The sequence below is a fragment of the Oscarella lobularis genome, chromosome 8 (genome assembly GCF_947507565.1).
Source record: "Oscarella lobularis chromosome 8, ooOscLobu1.1, whole genome shotgun sequence".
In the NCBI taxonomy this organism is placed as follows: Eukaryota; Metazoa; Porifera; class Homoscleromorpha; order Homosclerophorida; family Oscarellidae; genus Oscarella; species Oscarella lobularis.
The window spans coordinates 1,816,912-1,832,521 of record NC_089182.1 but is presented as its reverse complement, the minus strand read 5'-3'; the positions used below and the strand labels follow the sequence as shown (position 1 = coordinate 1,832,521).

Below are 15,610 nucleotides of genomic sequence, written 5' to 3'. Positions count from 1 at the left end.
TTTTTCCATGCGCCCCGTTCTCCTTCTTCCGAGTTCAAATTCAAATTGTCGATAATTGAGTTGGTTTTGTAGTGGCTTTGTAATCTGGCGACGCTTTCTGGCGCCGGACGTTCCGTAGCTGATACTAACAATGACAGAGACCATAGAGAATTTCATTTGTATGCTTTGATCGTTTATGCAGGAAGGCGTCTTCGAAACGAATGGAAACACATTTCGCATTGAACCGCGAGGTGAAGTCATCGGAGCGATATCGGGCGATTTGCACGTCGTCTACATTCGTCAAACGGCGGCATTCTTCAGCGACGGTCTCGACTTATCCTTATAGAACCCCGGTGCCCTTGGACAATACTAATTTTCATAGAAGCCCGTAACGACATGGCGACGAGTCGAAACAGTAGCGGCGGCGGCGGCGAAGAGCGACGGGCCGAAATCGTTGTCGTCGTCGATGGTACAATGGTCGAATGTTACGGTGTCGATCGAGCGGCGGCGGTCAGTTTGCAGGCGATGAATTTGGTAATAAGAAAGGCCCCGATTTAGTTTCACCGCGCGTTTTGACAGAGTGTCACTATAGGCTTATTGTCTCTTCCGAAGAATTGACGAAACGATTCCGTTTCGGCTCGTCGTCTCTCGGCTTGTCATCTTATCCAGTGGAAGTCCCATAAAGGAAAGCGAAGAATTGACTGCTGAGCAATCAGTGACCGATTTCTGCCAATGGACGAGATCCCGCCTGCAGCGCAACGAAAGCGACCACGACGTCGCTCTTTTACTGACCAGGTAACAGCGTGCAGCCCTTTTTTTTCTCGCGAGGTCCGCGCAGCTCCCTCGATCTCCTAAAGGCGATCCGTGTGCAACGAGGCGGGCACGCTTGGCGCCGCGTTCGCCGGCGGCGCGTGCGACGCCAACCGAGCCTGCGCTGTCAGTCGCGACGCGGACGACTTCGACCTCGGTCGCACGATAGCTCATGAACTAGGCCACACGTACGTATAACGTAAACGAATTCGTAAACGAGGGAACCCATTCGCATGCCGATGTTAGATTTGGAATGCCCCACGACGAGCCGGCGGGCTGTCGACCGCAAATCATGGGCGAGAAAATTCCTCATTCATTTTGGCCGACCGATTGGTCGTCTTGCAGTCGAATGGCTTTCGATGAATTTTTGCGGTAAGTCCAGCATCTGTCATCCTGTTTTTTCTTCTCAAAATAAACTCGATAATTTGAAGCTCGGCTGGTGGCAGCTGTTTAGAGAAAGTAGTCGTCACGTCGTCAAAGCCGACGAGCAAAATTGCGGTTTGTCGTGAGTTTTACGGATCTTTAGCGACGGAATGCAACAGATCGGTATATAGTGACTTTTCTATACATTTTGTTACACTTTGCTTTCATTTTTAGGGCTCTGGCGACGACGACGACGACGTTTGTTCTTCTTTGACGTGCTCTCTCGATGGAGGCGTTACGTGCACAAAAACGTCATTGCTAGCGCCAGATGGAATGGCTTGTAATAAGACGTCGGTAACGTTATGTGGGAGAACTCGGCTGTCACTATACTGAGCTGATTGACTCAGGTATGCGTAAACGGTCATTGCGTTCCAGAGGTGTGGAGCTCCTGGTCAAAATACGATTCCTGCTCAATGTCGTGCGGCAGGGGTGTGCAGAAACGACGACGACGGTGCAAGAGCTTAAAGTATGTCCGAGATACACGAGATCCAGTCCCAAATACGTATAAGAGACATTTGCCTACAGGTGCTCTGGCAAATCGTTCCAGTATCGCTTGTGCCACATCCAGGTACGGGAGATAGACAAAGAGAGTTTTGAAGGCTAATGCATCTTTTTTTTCAGGCGTGTCCTCCTGGTTCGGATACCAGTCGCCAAGTCACGTGCGCCTCGTACAACAGTCATTGGAAACCGTACCTTCATCTAGGTAGAGGAAGTAATTCATCGAGTGGCGTTTTAACGACTTTTCTCTAGATCCCCGACTTCAATGTCAAGTCTGGTGCGTTCGAGCCCGCGAACCGGTGAAACTGGCCGACAGAGCCCCTGACGGTTTAGCGTGCGGCAACGACGATCAGCACGTGTGCGTGCAGGGCAAGTGCGTGGTAAGACGCCGAGCTCGCTGTCCGCGTTTGTCTAGCTTTTCGTGCGGCGCGCTTAGAGAATAAGGTGCGAAATTGACGACTGCGGCGTCTGCGGCGGCAACGGCAGTAGCTGCGCAAGCGTTTCGGGTCGTTTTCTTCGTCGTTACACTCGCGGTATACGAAAGTCGTCACGACGTTGCATTTCTCTAGCGCTCTTCTGTACGTGTACGACTAGTTCGTTTTATTCATCGTCTCGTTGTTCGGGTTCCCGCTGGCGCTTCGCGAATTCGCGTGGAGGAAGAGAACAGTTCGAATTATCTAGGTAGGTGAAAAAAAGAGCGGAGAATTGATCGAAGCGACTCTTCCAACCTTCGTAGCGCTGAAAAGCGGTCTCCACTCGAATTTCTTCTTCAACGGCCAAGCGATCGCGAATTCGGGAATTTACTCGGCCGATGGAGCGTCCGTCATCTACCAGCGAAATCACGACCATTCGGAGACGATTTTCATAAAGGGACCGACGCTAAGACCCTTACATATTATGGTGAGAAAAACACACGACGCGCCAATTCACACAGCCTACGCGGTATATTTTTTCATGCGCAGGTCCTCGTCCAAGAAAACGCGGTCAACGTATCATATCGCTATCAGCTCGATCGTCGATCGGATTCGATCTCCCTTCGTCACGACTACGTTTGGACGTACACCGAATGGTCGGCGTGCCCGCGAAGTTGCGGCGGCGGTCGCCAGACTCGCCAGCTCGTCTGCAAGGAAACGGCAACCGGTTTTCCCGTCGCTTCGAGCCTGTGCGGCGGCGGCGAGACGCCGACTGCGTCTCGCGACTGCAATGTACAGCCGTGCGAACCTCGTTGGCAGTCGGGCGAGTGGACGACGTGCAGTGCGTCGTGCGGCGTCGGCCAACGACGACGCGTCGTGACTTGCGTCGAGGATCGCGACGCGAGACGCGGCGGACCGAAGAAGGTGAGCAAGCGACGTTGCTCGTCCGAGAGGAAGCCGAAGAAGAAAAAGAAGTGCGAGATCCAGAGTTGTCCTACAGGGACTTGGGTCGATAACGGCTGGCAACCGGTTCGTCCGTCGCGCGTACGTCTGTGGTTAATTTTATGCAACGCTGTTCGTGGCGTATGTAGTGTTCGATCACTTGCGGCGAGGGGAAACAGTGGAAGAGTTTCGTTTGCCAATCGACGGTAACGGAGAAAGAAGTGGCGATGTCCGAATGCGCGTCTGTCTTACTGCCGTCCGCCGTCAGAGGATGCAGCATGCCGTCGTGTCCGCCGCGGGGTAAACAGACTACGTAAAAAATCGTTAAAAAATTAATTTTTTTTGTTTTTTATTGTTTGTGATAGAATGTCGAGACGAAAGCGAATACTACTGCCGGACGGTTCTAGCGACGGTCGGCTCGTGGATATGCGACTCATCAGACATGTCGTACTTTTCTGAGCGTGATTGCTGCCAGTCTTGCCTCGCTACGAGATGAGGTTTGCCAACACCACAGGCATGCACGCAAACACTTCAAATGCAAAAAAAGATTGCTGCTATTATTATACTGGACAAATCCGGATGGCCATGCAATAAGCCGTCTAAATTTATCTACCGAATGTTTAATCATAATCATATCGTATACAAAATGGTATGCGAACGTACGTAGTAAGACATTCGCCTAAAATAGCTCCCCCCCCCCCCCCCCCCCCCCCCCCACGCCCAACTACGGAGCGGGACGTTTTTGAGTTTTGTTGTAGCGACACAGAGCGCACATCCCTCTAACCAAGTATAAAGTAGTCGCACCGCACAGCTCGCACTTCGATACTGTTTTGTCGGCTATTGTTGCAGGTCCAGCGCTAAAGCAGGCAGCACTAGCCACAACTATTCATTAACCGCACTGACAATGTATACTTACTTTGCTTTAGGTGCCGTCTGCGGTGTCGCTGCGAATTCTCTGCTCGTCTTGTCGACTGTCTTTTGCCGATGAATTCCTAATTTCCGCGCCAAGCTTTTCGCTCGCAGACGGCATCGATCTCGCTTCTCTTCCACCGTCGTCAGACTAGACTCCGCCGGGAGACGGGCTATCGTCTCGTTGTAGCTTTCTGCGAGAAAGAGCGATGAAGAAGAAGGGGCGACGACAACTCGAATATAGACTCACTGAAGGCTTGAGCGTACGAATCAAGTGCACCGTCGAGATCGCCGGCACGCTCCTTTTCTTGCGCAGTTGCTATGAGATCATCCGTCTTATCGTCCTTCGTCGCGTCGACGCCACCGCTTTCAGTCTCCGGCTCTAAAAACACGCGAAAGTAGATGCAAAATGTCCTCCCCTCCCTCACCGTGAAAAGTCATCAGATCTTCCGGCGGAGCGCTTGGCACGCTCCGAGTCATCGTCGTCGTCGTCGTCGTCGTCGTCGTCGGTGGCGGCGCTGCATCGACGCGCGGAACAGGCGGCGCTGCATCAACGCGCGGAACAGGCGGCGCTGCATCAACGCGCGGAACGGGCGTCGCCGATCGACGGGCGTAGACGAGGAGCAGAGGTTGGTAGTGACCCTTTAGGCATTCCTTCACGACGAGATCCCAAGAGGAACCAACCTATATAGGAAAAGATCGACTCAAGCCAGCCCGTACCTCATCTCCGTCGTTACCTTTCGAAAGCGACTGTCATCGAAGTAGATCCACGCTTCTTGTTTGGTATGAAAGCAGTAGGTAGAATAATGCATCCCGTAGTAGGCCATCAGGGCGACCAAGACGTACTCGTTTTCTTCCCTTGTCGATGGGTGGGCAGTGTTAAAAACCTGCAAAAGATGGGCTCTCGGGGGTGTAATGTATTCTCTTCCATTAGACGCTGAGACCTCGCTGAGTCTAATACTTGTATCAATCATATGGGCTACTTGAGATATTTGATCTTTGCTGGCGCAGTCCGTGTCCCACACGAGACCTATGCTCACTGGCGAGAGGAAAGAATATTTGTACGTGGGGTGGAACGGGGGAAAAATAAACCGTACAAACATCAGGCTGGTTGAGCAGCGTCTTCTGGATGCCAATAAATTGTCGGCAAGAAGGCTAAACAATAAACAAGAAGTAAGGATTCGCTTGTAAAAACAGGACAATCAGTGCGATAACGAAAGTAATACATATGGGAACCCCAATTGCGTCACGACAACCACAAGTGCAGTATTCATGATAAGCCATACATTTTGGCAGACTTGATATTGCCCTGATGATCCGCTCTTGTATAGATTCTCTCCGAACGTTGCCTGACGACTTCCTTTGCTATTGGCCGTGTGCTGAGCTCTGCAAAAATTTGAAAAAAGTACAAGGACGGAGAAAATCGGAGCTGGTTTTCTTCCTACATCAAAGAGAAGACGGACACGTAATTGATTATCTGCTCATAGACAAATGGCTCTGATGTTGATTGGCAGAAGGAGCAGTTATACTGAGGAAAAGCGGTTGGTGAGATTTTTATTGTAAATTATATTGCCAACGTTTTCTAGTATGTCCATGGCAAACTTCCGATGGGTGATGCAGTGGGACAACGTGCACGGAATTTGGGTGTCGTCTTCGCGAGGATTCAAGTGACGGTGAACACAGCTGAGAATGTGTTCCTAATGAAAAATAGCCATTATTAGAATTATTTTTGATATAGGAAAGACGAGAGGAGCTTCACGTAGCACTCTGCTCCGTCGTCCATCACGCCGAGCTGAAATCGATTCTGATGCTACACCCAAAGGTAATAATTGACGTCATAATTTTTATTATTTGCGCTTGCGCACCGCAAAACTGTGAGCCATCGCCTGTCGCATCACATCGGGCGGTAAGACGGTCATTTGGCTGTGCTGATACTGGGTGAACATCACCTGAAGGAAATGGGAAATATAGGATAGACTCTGCCGAGTCGCGCCCTACTTCCAGCGAACAAACGACGCAAGCTTTGCCCAGTTGGCATTTCTCGCGAGGCGATTCGACGTGCACGTGCCGAAAGCTTCTTCGGAAGACGTCCAAATGCCAGAGAATCTACGGGCAAGCCTAGGAGGATGACGTCAACCAAGCGCGTTCTCTCTCGCACTTGGATCGACGAATTGAGAAAGCAGTTGTTGTCTCCCGACGGATTTTTCAGTCCCTTATTCGATAGAGGGCCCATCGTCTGGTATACGGAGTCAACGCTTGTCTGCTGAACAAATCGAGCAGACATTGTCGCTTTTATACGGGCTATGATCAGTTGGCTATGATTACCAGATAATGACGTCACATAAAATGTATTTCGATAAACCCGGAAATAAACCGGAAGAAGCATTTTTTTGCGCATGGGTCTCCTCACCTTTCGCTGTTCACCTGCCTGCACAGGCTTCGTGGGGGTCACTCCATACTCCCCTCGGTCGGAGTTAGAGCCCGTTTATTCTCTTGGCTCAGACGCCTGGGACTGGACAGTCTCGGATGTGAGCGCTGGCAGCCTGATTCCAGGGGGACCACTTTTTTACCCACCGCAGTCCTGGAGGGGGGAGGGTGCACTGCATAACCCTCATCACAGGTGAGCCAATTTTAAACCTCGTGGCAACAGAGTTGGGCCGGTTTTATTTAGTCACCCCGGAGCCCAGGGGTGAATGAAGACATCGGAAAGCTCTTCATCGACCTCGTCGGTATGATCCTTTGATCCTATACAGAACAAAAAAGACACAAAGAAAAGAGAATCATACCTGCTTCACTTGAATGCTGACATCAGAAGGGAGTAGCTGTTCAGCTGCCTCGCTCATTGGGCGTTGCTGCTACTGCTGCTGCTGCTACTGCTACTACTACTACCACTACTACTACTACTAACGGTACTTTTGAATTTTTGCGTTCAGGACAAACACCGTAATTAGTCTTTCTAGAAAAGTGACTAAACCCGAAAGCGCCTGGCTAGCAAAAAGGCGTGAAACCTTAGAGTAGTCCAGAAACGCAACTAACAGTTAACTAATAGAATAGAGTGCAAATCATATAGGGCAAAATCAAAATAAAAGGATGCGCTGATTAATGGCTTTTCTACAGATGGGACACTCGCGCATTCGATCCCCGCATACTTGACAAGTACCGTGGCCACAGAGAAAGATGACGTTCTTACGACGATCCATGCAAACGGGGCATTGGGTCTGAAAAGAATCAAACGTGAGCAAACACTCACTGCTGAGACTTTCGTCGCACCTGGTCTTTCATGTCTTGCAGCTGCTGCTGAAGTGTCTCAATCTCCGCGTCGTCCAGCAAGGACAAGTCTTGCTCAGCCAAATCTACGCAATCAAGATTAACGTTAAAACGACCCCCCAAAAATTGACATGAACAAACCTTTGCTTCCACAGCAGACGTGGAATGGTATAGACTTTTCGATGACAACTCTACACTGAACGCACTTCTTCATCAGACCGGCGCAACCTGAGAAACAAACGCACACAATTTTCTTCCAAGACAAATAAGAACTTTGATTGATTTTCTCACCTTCGCATGCGCACATGTGCCCGCACGGTTCAAAAAGAACGGCCGCCGGCTTGTCCGAACAAACCACGCATTCTTCAATCTGGACAGACGGCGATGGCTGGCAAAATTCCGACGTCCCCCCCACCCAACAAACCTTTGTTCTTGACTGAACAGGCTGCTTGCATATCAAGCATTTCTTTACGCGAGGCGAACACGTCGAGCAGCAGGCGACGTGCCCGCACGGACCGAAAAGCGTGTCACGCCGATTATCCGAACACACCATACATTCGGTCAGGTCGGGCGTCAAAATCTCCGTCCGCTTTCCGCTGACCACGGGCGACTGATCCTGCGCCGTCCGTTTCAGCGATCGAGCCAGATTGGGATCGGCGCATAAATCCAGCGGCGTTTGACCTTTTTTGTTCGTCACGTGCACGTCGGCACCGTTCTGAACGAGAAACGTCGCTATGGAAGCGCCGCTCTTCTTGTCCGACGACGCTCCGACGCCGACGAGAAGCTGAACGAGAGATTAGGGAGGGTGACTATCGTCACGTTTTTCTGTCCGACCTTGTCGACGTTCTGCGTGTCGGTGAGTTGTTTCAGTTGAGATAGAGTGTGATGACGAAGGGCGCCGTGAAGCGGCGTGTCGCCGTCGCGTTCCGGTATGTTCACCTTGGCACCGGACCGCACCAGGAGCTAAGAGAAAACACGTCACGATGGAGGAAACAATTGAAAAATTTATCGTCGTCGTTCTTTTTATCTCACTTTGACTAACTGAAGATGCTGTCTTTCTACTGCCAGGTGGAGCGGCGTCTCGAGCTGGCTGTTCTGCACGTCACGATTCGCTTTGCCCTGCGCAAAATACTTGCATAAGATAAATAGAATATATGCACTCACCATTGCCAGAAGCAGCTCAGCCACTTCTATGTGATTGTTCAAGGAGGCCAAGTGCAAGGCCGTGTATCCGTCGTCTTTTTTCTCGTTCACAAGCCACAGGCGACTCATCTTCGACAAAACGATTCGCATGGCACTGAGAAAAGCTCAGCTTAGAGTTTCAAAATACATCGTTTTGCGTATATTCGCCCTTACGACGAGTTCCCGCGTAGAGCGGCATGATGAATGGGATTAAAACCGTGATTATTCGTCACTTCCAAATCGGCTTTGGCGTCCATCAGCAAAGCGACGGCTTCGTCCTTTCGTTTGGCTATGGCCTCGTGAAGGGGAGTGTCCCCGTCGCCGTCCTGAAGCAAAAAGAAATGAACCAGTCGAATGTCCACGGGCAAAGAGAACCCACTTGTCGACTTGCGTGGCATTTATGCTTGAGTAGAACTTTGACGACGGCGATGTGACCCTGTCCGACGGCTATGTGCAACGCGCCCTTTTTCCGTCGATTTCGAACATTTAAATCGGCGCCGGCGCCGGCGAGAAGTTCGACTATTTCCGGCTCGTCGCCAAAGCAGGCATGATGAATTGCTCGATCGCCGTCCTTGTCCTACGAAACGAAATATCATAGTGGAGAATTTCTCGCTCTCTCTCTTTGCGTACTTCAATCTCGATGTCGGCTCCTTTGCCAATGAGGTAGCCCACGACGCTCTTGTGCCCGTTCTGACACGCCGCGTGAAGAGGGCAGACGCCAGCGAAAACGCTGTTGACCTTCGAAAGCGAAAGAGGAGAAAAGAAAGTCATTATTTTTTCGTCGTTGTTCGTCCTCTCTCCTCACATTGTTCGAAGGATTTTCGAGCGCTCCTTCGACCGCGTCCAAATCGCCGGTCGCCGCCGCCTTGACGAGTTCCTCGGCCGGATCGTCGGAGATGTGCGTCTCGAACATCTTTTTCAGCACACCGGACAAAGGTTCTAACAAAACGAGTACTATAGAGTATTTACACTACGCTGCGGTAAAGCACTTTGCATAGTAAAAGGCTATTGTACATTTACACAGCACAGCGAGGTAGTTAGGCGAACTAACACCGCATTTAGGACGTTTCTAACTACTGAATATACCATACTATACTTTAGTTTATTTTATGTGAAGCAGCTGGTGAGGACATGTGTAAACTCATTCCTATTAGCGTTCGTCCCACCTGTTGACGCCGCCGCGTTCGACGAGACGGCGGCGAGCTTTGTGACGGCTAGCGGATTGTACGTCCACGCTTGTCCCAACACTTCCACCTGCGCGCAAGAGGAGCAGAGAATGAGACGCGGGAATACAGAAAGAACGATCTTCTCACCTTGAGATCGCCGTCGTCGTAGATTTGAACTACTTTTCCGACTTTTCCCAGTGTCTATACGTACGACTATAGGACGAGTTCTCGGTGGTCTATCGCCCGCCGCCTTTACCGGTAGCATCGAGTCGGCCCACTCGCCGTGGTTCCTTTGAAGTAGCTTTATCTCGTCTAATTCGACTCCAATCTGCACAACGTCGCCGACTTGTATAGCGCCGGCGCCGCTACCGTCGCCGCCCACTTCGACTTCGGCCGGTGTCGGCGATGCTGATGCCGACGCCGGCGCCCAGCGTCCAACTCGATTCTGACGTAAAGAGGGAATCGCCGCCGGCAATCGCGCTCCGCCGCCGCCGCCGCCGCCGCCGCCGCCGCCGCCGCCGCCGCCGCCGCGATGAGCTCGTCGGACTCCGGACGAGACGACTCGCGTGACGATGGCAGGATTGAACGTCCATCTTTTTAGTTATAAGATTAGGGATAAGCGAAAACGTTTCCTCTATACTTTTTAGACCTGTTTCCACTTGGATACGTCACAACGACGTCGTTGTCTTCGTCGATGCCGACGACGGTGCCGACAACTCCCAGAGTCTGAAAAAAACCATGATTTTTTTTCTCTTTCTTTCTAGGGCGCTATCTCTTCACCTCTGCCATTCCGTCCGTCCATCCGCCGTGACCGTGCTGCAACGACTGAACAATTTCCAAATCCAAGTCGACCTTGACGCGATCGCCTATGCTCACGGGAGATTCGACGGGTCCAATGACGTCACCTACACGTAGCCAAAACACGAGACCAGAACTCAATTATAATAATAAAGAAAACGCCCCCCTCCCCCCCTGTCCCACCGAGCAAAGACAAATGATCGCGGTAATACGACCCGCCCTTCACGTGATCGACGCACTTCAAATCGGACTATAAGACGTAATATAAATAATCAGAAGAAAATTCTATATATAGATGTATACCATTCCTTCGAATCCGACCCGATACAAATTCTTCGTTCCGACGTCCCAGAGCACGTAGGCGGCGCTGCGAGGACTCGTCGCACTCCAATCCTGAATCTCGGTGACGCGACCGCGACGACCGACACCACCTATGACGTCACGGACACAAAGATTCGTTCGAAAGAACCTCGCGAGTTTTTCTTTCGACGATCGCTCACCGTCTTGGTCTTCCCACTGCCAATCGACGCCGCGAACGACGCGCGCGCCGGAATAAAGGCCCTTGTAGTGGACTTTCTTACTGCGCTTCCGCGAATCCATTACGACTCTAGGGAGAAAAAGAAAAGTCACGCGAAAGCGAAAGGGCGTTTTATTTTTCATTCGCTTCACCTGTCTGACCCGGGTACAGTGATACGAGCGAATCGGTGCTTGAGAGTGTGCTTGTCGGCGTGGTAGCAAGCCGAGCAAAGATCGCAATCGAAACAGTCGAGACATTTCCATCGCGTGCCGATGACGGGCTGCATTCGACAGCCGTAGCACGTCGCGCCTTCGTGACGAATTCCCGACGGAGCGCTGTCGAGCACGCGAAGGTCGTACGAGCCGAAGCAGCGATAGTTCGCCGCCGTGCCGTTGTCCCACACGACGACGACTTCTTCGGTCGTTTCGAAGCTTCGCACCGTGCCGACGTGACCGTCGCCGCCGTCTTGCTTGCCCCACTTCCAGTCCGGACCGCGAACGACGCGACAGCCGATCCCTTCCATTTCCCAAGATCCTTTTCAGTACTCGCGCTAAACGATTTACGCGTCTCTTTGTAGTCGATGCGCACGCGAGTACGCGAGTACGCGCACTCGCGCTCGAAAAAAACCAAAATTTTCCTGCACCGATTTTTACTTGTAGTGCCTAGATTAAAAGCTAAATGCATGGAAATGTTCCTTGAACTAACAGAACTCTACAAATAACAGCGAAAAAATTTTCGTGACACACCGCCCCTTAGTTCTAACATGGTTCTTATTCAGATCATAAATTGCTGCGCTGTAAATCGGCGACTACTTGTTGTCAGACAAATCGCTGACTAAAACGGAGATGGCGTTGCCAACTCCTCCCGCTGCAACAAATAAATCGCCAAAAACTTCTTCTTCTTCCCCACCTAACGTGAGAGAAAATGTTGATTGCGACGTAAGCCTTTTCCTATGCTTACCGCCAAGACAATCAGGAAAAGTAGCCATCACGTTCTTCACAATATTTCGTATTTCGGTCTCTTCGTTTCCAGTGATGCTGCTAGAGCCGGCAAATTGCGCGTGCTCCACAGCCGAAGCAGGCTGTCGTTCAACAACGGCACTACGATGGCCTTTGAAGACTAACGTTAAAAAAAAGGAAGAGAGAAAGCACCAATACCGGATTACCTGACACGCTGCCAATAGAACTCTGACGATCTTGTTGCTGTCAGATCAGAAGCTAATTAGAAACCTCAAATGGCTTGCTCGTTCGACTGTACCTCCTGAAGGATGTGCCTGAGCCTTTGAAGCTGAGCCATGAGCTGTCGATTGTGTTCCTCCACGACGTCAATACGAGCTTCCAGACGTTCCTTGTCTCTTCTCAATTTGTCGTAACGCTTGCGCGTTTCTGCATCCTGTTCCGACGTGACCAGATGTCTCTCTCTTTCCTCTTCGGCGGCGGCGGCCGCCGCTTGCTGCCTCAACTGATGCAGCTCGTCTTGAAGATATCTGAAAGAAGAATTACATTGTATTGTAGTCCGAGTGACTTCTTCTTCTCACCGCTTGTCGTCCTCTAACGTTTGAATGTTTCCCTCCAAGTCGGATATCTGCTTCGTCGTCTCAGCCGCACTTTCGGCAGTCTAGAAAGAGGACGTGCAGAGAAAAGTTCTGTCCTAAAAGAACAGCGTACACCTACGTCTGCGGCGCGAGGTGTTTCTCCAGCGAGACTAAAAAAAAGCCACAGAACTTTCGATCCGTCCAAACCGTCAATCAATTAATCAACTAACCTCTTGGCATAATGGAGTATCAGAGCATGTTCTTCATCGCTAAAACAACAGTTAGAACTATTTATATATAAACAATGTTGTTGCATCCAACAAACCCCTCGGGTTTTCTCAGCGGCGGCGTCTCCTCCAATTCCCTCAATCTAATAAAGTACGTTTAATTAACGAGAACAATTTCACACTCGTACTTCACCTCAAAGACAGATCCCCTATTTCTGAATGGACTTCGCTGGACGACTTAGTCGATCGGGGAGTAGCGGCAGAACCTCTATAGATGATCAAGAGACAAATTCCTATTGCGTCCTAGCACTCTTATTACGTACCCAGATTGATCCAAGTGATCGGACGCTGCTATGGGAATAAATTTCGCCTTTTTGCTACGATGCTTCTTCGTGAGTTTATTTCGCAGGACGCGAGCGAAGTCCTTCACGTCTTCGCCAGACGACGTCTAGTAGCGCAAAATATATATATATATATATATACATATGTATACGGTATGTAAAATATGAGGTCATGAACGCACCGGAACGCAGTACTCCTGGAAGTATCTCGCATTCTTCATGTTATTCTTCATACCGCAACCGGAAAAGAAGCAGCTCTACGAGTCGAAAAATGCACCCTGCTTAGGCGTGAGAAGAGGAACTGTCGCGCACCTGACACAAGTCCAAATTGAGATGCTTCATAGACCGAAACCTAGAGCCGAATTCTTCAAGATGACGAGGAAACATAAGGGGGGAAAAGGACACCCGCCTGACCTGAATCCCACCATGGGATACGTCTTGCATTCATTGCACTTCACGTCGTGCTTCACTGTGGGGAGAAAACAATATAGAGAACGCCCCATTTATGACATCTCCCTTGTTTGTCTCTCACCGGATTCAGCGGCGCTCAATCGATGCATCGTCGGCAACCAGACGATTGCCTGCGGCTCGGCCAAAAGCCAGGCGGTGAACTGATTATAGGTGACCTGCTCGATTCCCGGTCGCGCTCGCGCGTAATCGAAGCAGCTCTGGACAATGGGATCGACGTTGCCGCCGCCGAACGCTTGGCTCTCCGCCTTGACGAGCTGTCGAGGAATCTTCGGGGAGGGGGAAGAGAAACGCCTTAGATAGGATACTGTAGGCGTCTGCGGAATGAATACTAACCAGAAGCATGTCCATCATCAGGTGGCCAACCGATTCGCGACTGATTCGTCCCTTTCCGTCGCCGTGCTCGAGAAATAAATCTAGAACGTAGGAGAAAAAACGCGCAAACCGAAAGCATTTCCTTTGAATAATGAATCTAGGAGTACTCGCACTCACATAAATACTTATCGTTGAGCGTCGCCTGCGACAGGAGAGTCAAGCCGACTTTCAACGACTGCGTCCTTATTTTTCCCGTTCGTCCACTAGAACAACGCGGTTCTCAGTCATCGGCGCGCCGGGTCGACTCCCCGTATTTACTGATCGTAGACGTTTAGCAGCCAATTGAGCATGAGTTCGGCGCACAAGTCGACGTGCGCGTCGTCGACGCCGCCCCACGTACCGTCCTTGTTCAACTGATATACTTTAGCGACGAGATCGTGGGCGTCTCGCACGTCGATCGTCTCGCGATCGACCGTCGATAGAACTTCCTTTACCGCGCGCAACTTCACTAGGGACACTGAAACCAAGAACGTTTCTCTCTTTTTTCGCGTACGATCATCTTTTCGTTTCTTACTTCGAACGAATTTTTGCACGGCGCGCAGTTTCATCGCCGTTTTGTAGGCGATGAAGCGTATTCGATCGAGATCCTCTGTCGGTGGGGGGATGTTAGGAAAAACGCCCCCTTTCTGTCGTTGCGATCGCTTACCGAGCTCTTTGTCGAGTTTCTTTAGTAGCGGGTGATCCCATTGCGTTTTCTTTTCGATATCGCTGCGATACGAAATCGAATGGGTGAGCGCGAAGGGAAGGAGAGCGTCGCGGGAGAATTAGAAGGGGGGGAGGGGCAGTTCCGTAGGAAGACGAGCGGCGTGCGACGACTAGCGGCTCTCTGCGCGTTCGACGAAGCGTTTCGGGGGCTTACTTGATGTAGTAGGGAATTCCCGTGTTAGTTTCGGCTCGTTCCCAGCCGTCCATGGTGTCGTGACCCGAGGATTTGTCGCTTTCTAAAGAAAGAGATTCGACGAAGGTTCTAAGAGCCGAATGACATCTGCATGCCAACGCTGTCGCGTTTGGATTATTAACCGCTCACCTTCGATGCCAGGCATTCGACGAGAATGCCGCCACGCTTTCTCTTCCCTCCGAGGACGGCGTGGAATGCTAATACGGGACGCTGACGTCCGGTTGAGCCGGGACTTGACAAATTTCTGATGAATAAACGACGACGCAAATTTTTAGACAACTGCAACGAAAAACTTTTTATGTAGTATAGACTTGCCGTCAATATTGAACTAGAGAATGATGGCCCGGTGTTCACCGTGTTGCCATCATGCAGAGCCTCCCACCGCTTACCGTACGCGAGTGCATAACATAGTGTGACGTCATAGTTTTTATGCTGTCACATATTCACGTTGTCATTACAGCCGTTAGCTACTACTAGTACAGCTCAGTCCTACCTACATACTGTAAATACAGTACTTGCATGATTGCTGTGTTTTCCTAATTAGGCGCTTTTCTGACGTACAGTACAGTGCGTGCCAGCATAAATGGCCACAAAACGCGCGCTAAGATCACTGTAGATCACTCGCTGCAAGACATACAGTGTCACTGTGTGTCAACGAAAATCACTCTAATGCCTATTTTAAACAGGGATGTCAGTTTGATTTTTGTGGGACGTACTCCCAAAGATTTAAATTTTTTGCAAGTTTAGCGCGCGAATAAAAAAGTTTCTGAAATAGCAAATTTTGTAAAGGAAAGAACATTTTCAAATTCGCCGATAATAAATTTCTAAACAATGCACGTGAGAAGCCATTTATAGAGTGAGTT

General features: G+C 50.5%; 4 protein-coding genes across 9 annotated transcripts; 1 reads left to right on the top strand and 3 right to left on the bottom strand.

The window, feature by feature from the left end:
• The first annotated feature begins 670 nt into the window (after positions 1-670).
• LOC136190170 (A disintegrin and metalloproteinase with thrombospondin motifs 6-like) lies at positions 671-6,359 on the top strand. 2 transcript variants are annotated; one of them, XM_065978260.1, is made up of 19 exons: positions 671-774; positions 818-977; positions 1,036-1,161; positions 1,221-1,335; positions 1,387-1,506; positions 1,560-1,678; positions 1,738-1,780; positions 1,834-1,915; positions 1,963-2,090; positions 2,147-2,243; positions 2,305-2,391; positions 2,447-2,610; positions 2,673-3,152; positions 3,215-3,365; positions 3,431-3,714; positions 3,992-4,603; positions 4,667-5,439; positions 5,489-5,515; positions 5,561-6,359. In XM_065978260.1, exons 3-15 carry the CDS (start codon positions 1,043-1,045, stop codon positions 3,559-3,561), a joined length of 1,836 nt encoding a protein of 611 aa, XP_065834332.1. In that variant the 5' UTR covers positions 671-774; positions 818-977; positions 1,036-1,042; the 3' UTR covers positions 3,562-3,714; positions 3,992-4,603; positions 4,667-5,439; positions 5,489-5,515; positions 5,561-6,359. The 2 variants fall into 2 exon arrangements, with proteins under 2 accessions (XP_065834332.1, XP_065834334.1); XM_065978262.1 differs by lacking the exons at positions 671-774; positions 818-977; positions 1,036-1,161; positions 1,221-1,335 and having other exon boundaries at positions 1,388-1,502.
• Positions 3,777-6,756, bottom strand: LOC136190169 (inactive ubiquitin carboxyl-terminal hydrolase 54-like). 3 transcript variants are annotated; one of them, XM_065978259.1, is made up of 14 exons: positions 6,133-6,756; positions 5,973-6,080; positions 5,840-5,923; positions 5,734-5,784; positions 5,552-5,671; positions 5,420-5,502; positions 5,261-5,360; positions 5,072-5,129; positions 4,919-5,013; positions 4,712-4,861; positions 4,403-4,658; positions 4,225-4,356; positions 3,982-4,168; positions 3,777-3,937 (listed from the first exon to the last, which is right to left on the bottom strand). In XM_065978259.1, exons 1-14 carry the CDS (start codon positions 6,370-6,372, stop codon positions 3,790-3,792), a joined length of 1,812 nt encoding a protein of 603 aa, XP_065834331.1. In that variant the 5' UTR covers positions 6,373-6,756; the 3' UTR covers positions 3,777-3,789. The 3 variants fall into 3 exon arrangements, with proteins under 3 accessions (XP_065834331.1, XP_065834329.1, XP_065834330.1); XM_065978257.1 differs by having other exon boundaries at positions 4,712-5,013; XM_065978258.1 differs by having other exon boundaries at positions 3,777-3,922; positions 4,712-5,013.
• Positions 6,757-6,884: 128 nt separating this feature from the next.
• LOC136190160 (E3 ubiquitin-protein ligase MIB1-like) lies at positions 6,885-11,448 on the bottom strand. Of its 2 annotated transcripts, none has more exons than XM_065978242.1 (21): positions 11,057-11,448; positions 10,888-10,994; positions 10,691-10,818; positions 10,571-10,637; positions 10,370-10,494; positions 10,230-10,315; positions 9,846-10,182; positions 9,737-9,790; positions 9,590-9,677; positions 9,229-9,362; positions 9,054-9,161; positions 8,803-9,000; positions 8,598-8,749; positions 8,406-8,538; positions 8,274-8,360; positions 8,076-8,204; positions 7,666-8,025; positions 7,533-7,611; positions 7,383-7,469; positions 7,245-7,327; positions 6,885-7,192 (listed from the first exon to the last, which is right to left on the bottom strand). In XM_065978242.1, exons 1-21 carry the CDS (start codon positions 11,425-11,427, stop codon positions 7,052-7,054), a joined length of 3,054 nt encoding a protein of 1,017 aa, XP_065834314.1. In that variant the 5' UTR covers positions 11,428-11,448; the 3' UTR covers positions 6,885-7,051. The 2 variants fall into 2 exon arrangements, with proteins under 2 accessions (XP_065834314.1, XP_065834315.1); XM_065978243.1 differs by having other exon boundaries at positions 10,239-10,315.
• An 88-nt stretch (positions 11,449-11,536) lies between these two features.
• LOC136190168 (dystrophin-like) lies at positions 11,537-14,972 on the bottom strand. 2 transcript variants are annotated; one of them, XM_065978255.1, is made up of 21 exons: positions 14,877-14,972; positions 14,709-14,790; positions 14,496-14,557; positions 14,364-14,438; positions 14,108-14,306; positions 13,967-14,052; positions 13,811-13,890; positions 13,539-13,743; positions 13,421-13,475; positions 13,319-13,358; positions 13,189-13,263; positions 12,989-13,113; positions 12,859-12,933; positions 12,764-12,808; positions 12,669-12,707; positions 12,578-12,608; positions 12,442-12,521; positions 12,162-12,390; positions 12,070-12,106; positions 11,865-12,014; positions 11,537-11,813 (listed from the first exon to the last, which is right to left on the bottom strand). In XM_065978255.1, exons 1-21 carry the CDS (start codon positions 14,890-14,892, stop codon positions 11,713-11,715), a joined length of 1,887 nt encoding a protein of 628 aa, XP_065834327.1. In that variant the 5' UTR covers positions 14,893-14,972; the 3' UTR covers positions 11,537-11,712. The 2 variants fall into 2 exon arrangements, with proteins under 2 accessions (XP_065834327.1, XP_065834328.1); XM_065978256.1 differs by having other exon boundaries at positions 14,709-14,816; positions 14,877-14,922.
• Between the last annotated feature and the right edge of the window lie 638 nt (positions 14,973-15,610).

What these genes read in the sequence shown, in the direction of transcription:
- LOC136190170 (XM_065978260.1), top strand. Translation starts at nt 1,043, where the DNA reads ATGCCCCACGACGAGCCGGCGGGCTGTCGACCGCAAATCATGGGCGAG. An exon ending in GCTTTCGATGAATTTTTGCG is followed by an intron (nt 1,162 to 1,220) that starts GTAAGTCCAGCA and finishes GATAATTTGAAG; the next exon opens with CTCGGCTGGTGGCAGCTGTT. An exon ending in CGACGGAATGCAACAGATCG is followed by an intron (nt 1,336 to 1,386) that starts GTATATAGTGAC and finishes TTTCATTTTTAG; the next exon opens with GGCTCTGGCGACGACGACGA.
- LOC136190169 (XM_065978257.1), bottom strand. Translation starts at nt 6,372, where the DNA reads ATGCGCAAAAAAATGCTTCTTCCGGTTTATTTCCGGGTTTATCGAAAT. An exon ending in GTGTCCGTCTTCTCTTTGAT is followed by an intron (nt 5,361 to 5,419) that starts GTAGGAAGAAAA and finishes AAATTTTTGCAG; the next exon opens with AGCTCAGCACACGGCCAATA. An exon ending in ATGACAGTCGCTTTCGAAAG is followed by an intron (nt 4,659 to 4,711) that starts GTAACGACGGAG and finishes TTTCCTATATAG; the next exon opens with GTTGGTTCCTCTTGGGATCT.
- LOC136190160 (XM_065978242.1), bottom strand. Translation starts at nt 11,427, where the DNA reads ATGGAAGGGATCGGCTGTCGCGTCGTTCGCGGTCCGGACTGGAAGTGG. An exon ending in TCGAAAATCCTTCGAACAAT is followed by an intron (nt 9,162 to 9,228) that starts GTGAGGAGAGAG and finishes TCGCTTTCGAAG; the next exon opens with GTCAACAGCGTTTTCGCTGG. An exon ending in CTGAGCTGCTTCTGGCAATG is followed by an intron (nt 8,361 to 8,405) that starts GTGAGTGCATAT and finishes TATTTTGCGCAG; the next exon opens with GGCAAAGCGAATCGTGACGT.
- LOC136190168 (XM_065978255.1), bottom strand. An exon ending in GATCACTTGGATCAATCTGG is followed by an intron (nt 12,934 to 12,988) that starts GTACGTAATAAG and finishes GATCATCTATAG; the next exon opens with AGGTTCTGCCGCTACTCCCC. An exon ending in ATACTCCATTATGCCAAGAG is followed by an intron (nt 12,609 to 12,668) that starts GTTAGTTGATTA and finishes GCTTTTTTTTAG; the next exon opens with TCTCGCTGGAGAAACACCTC.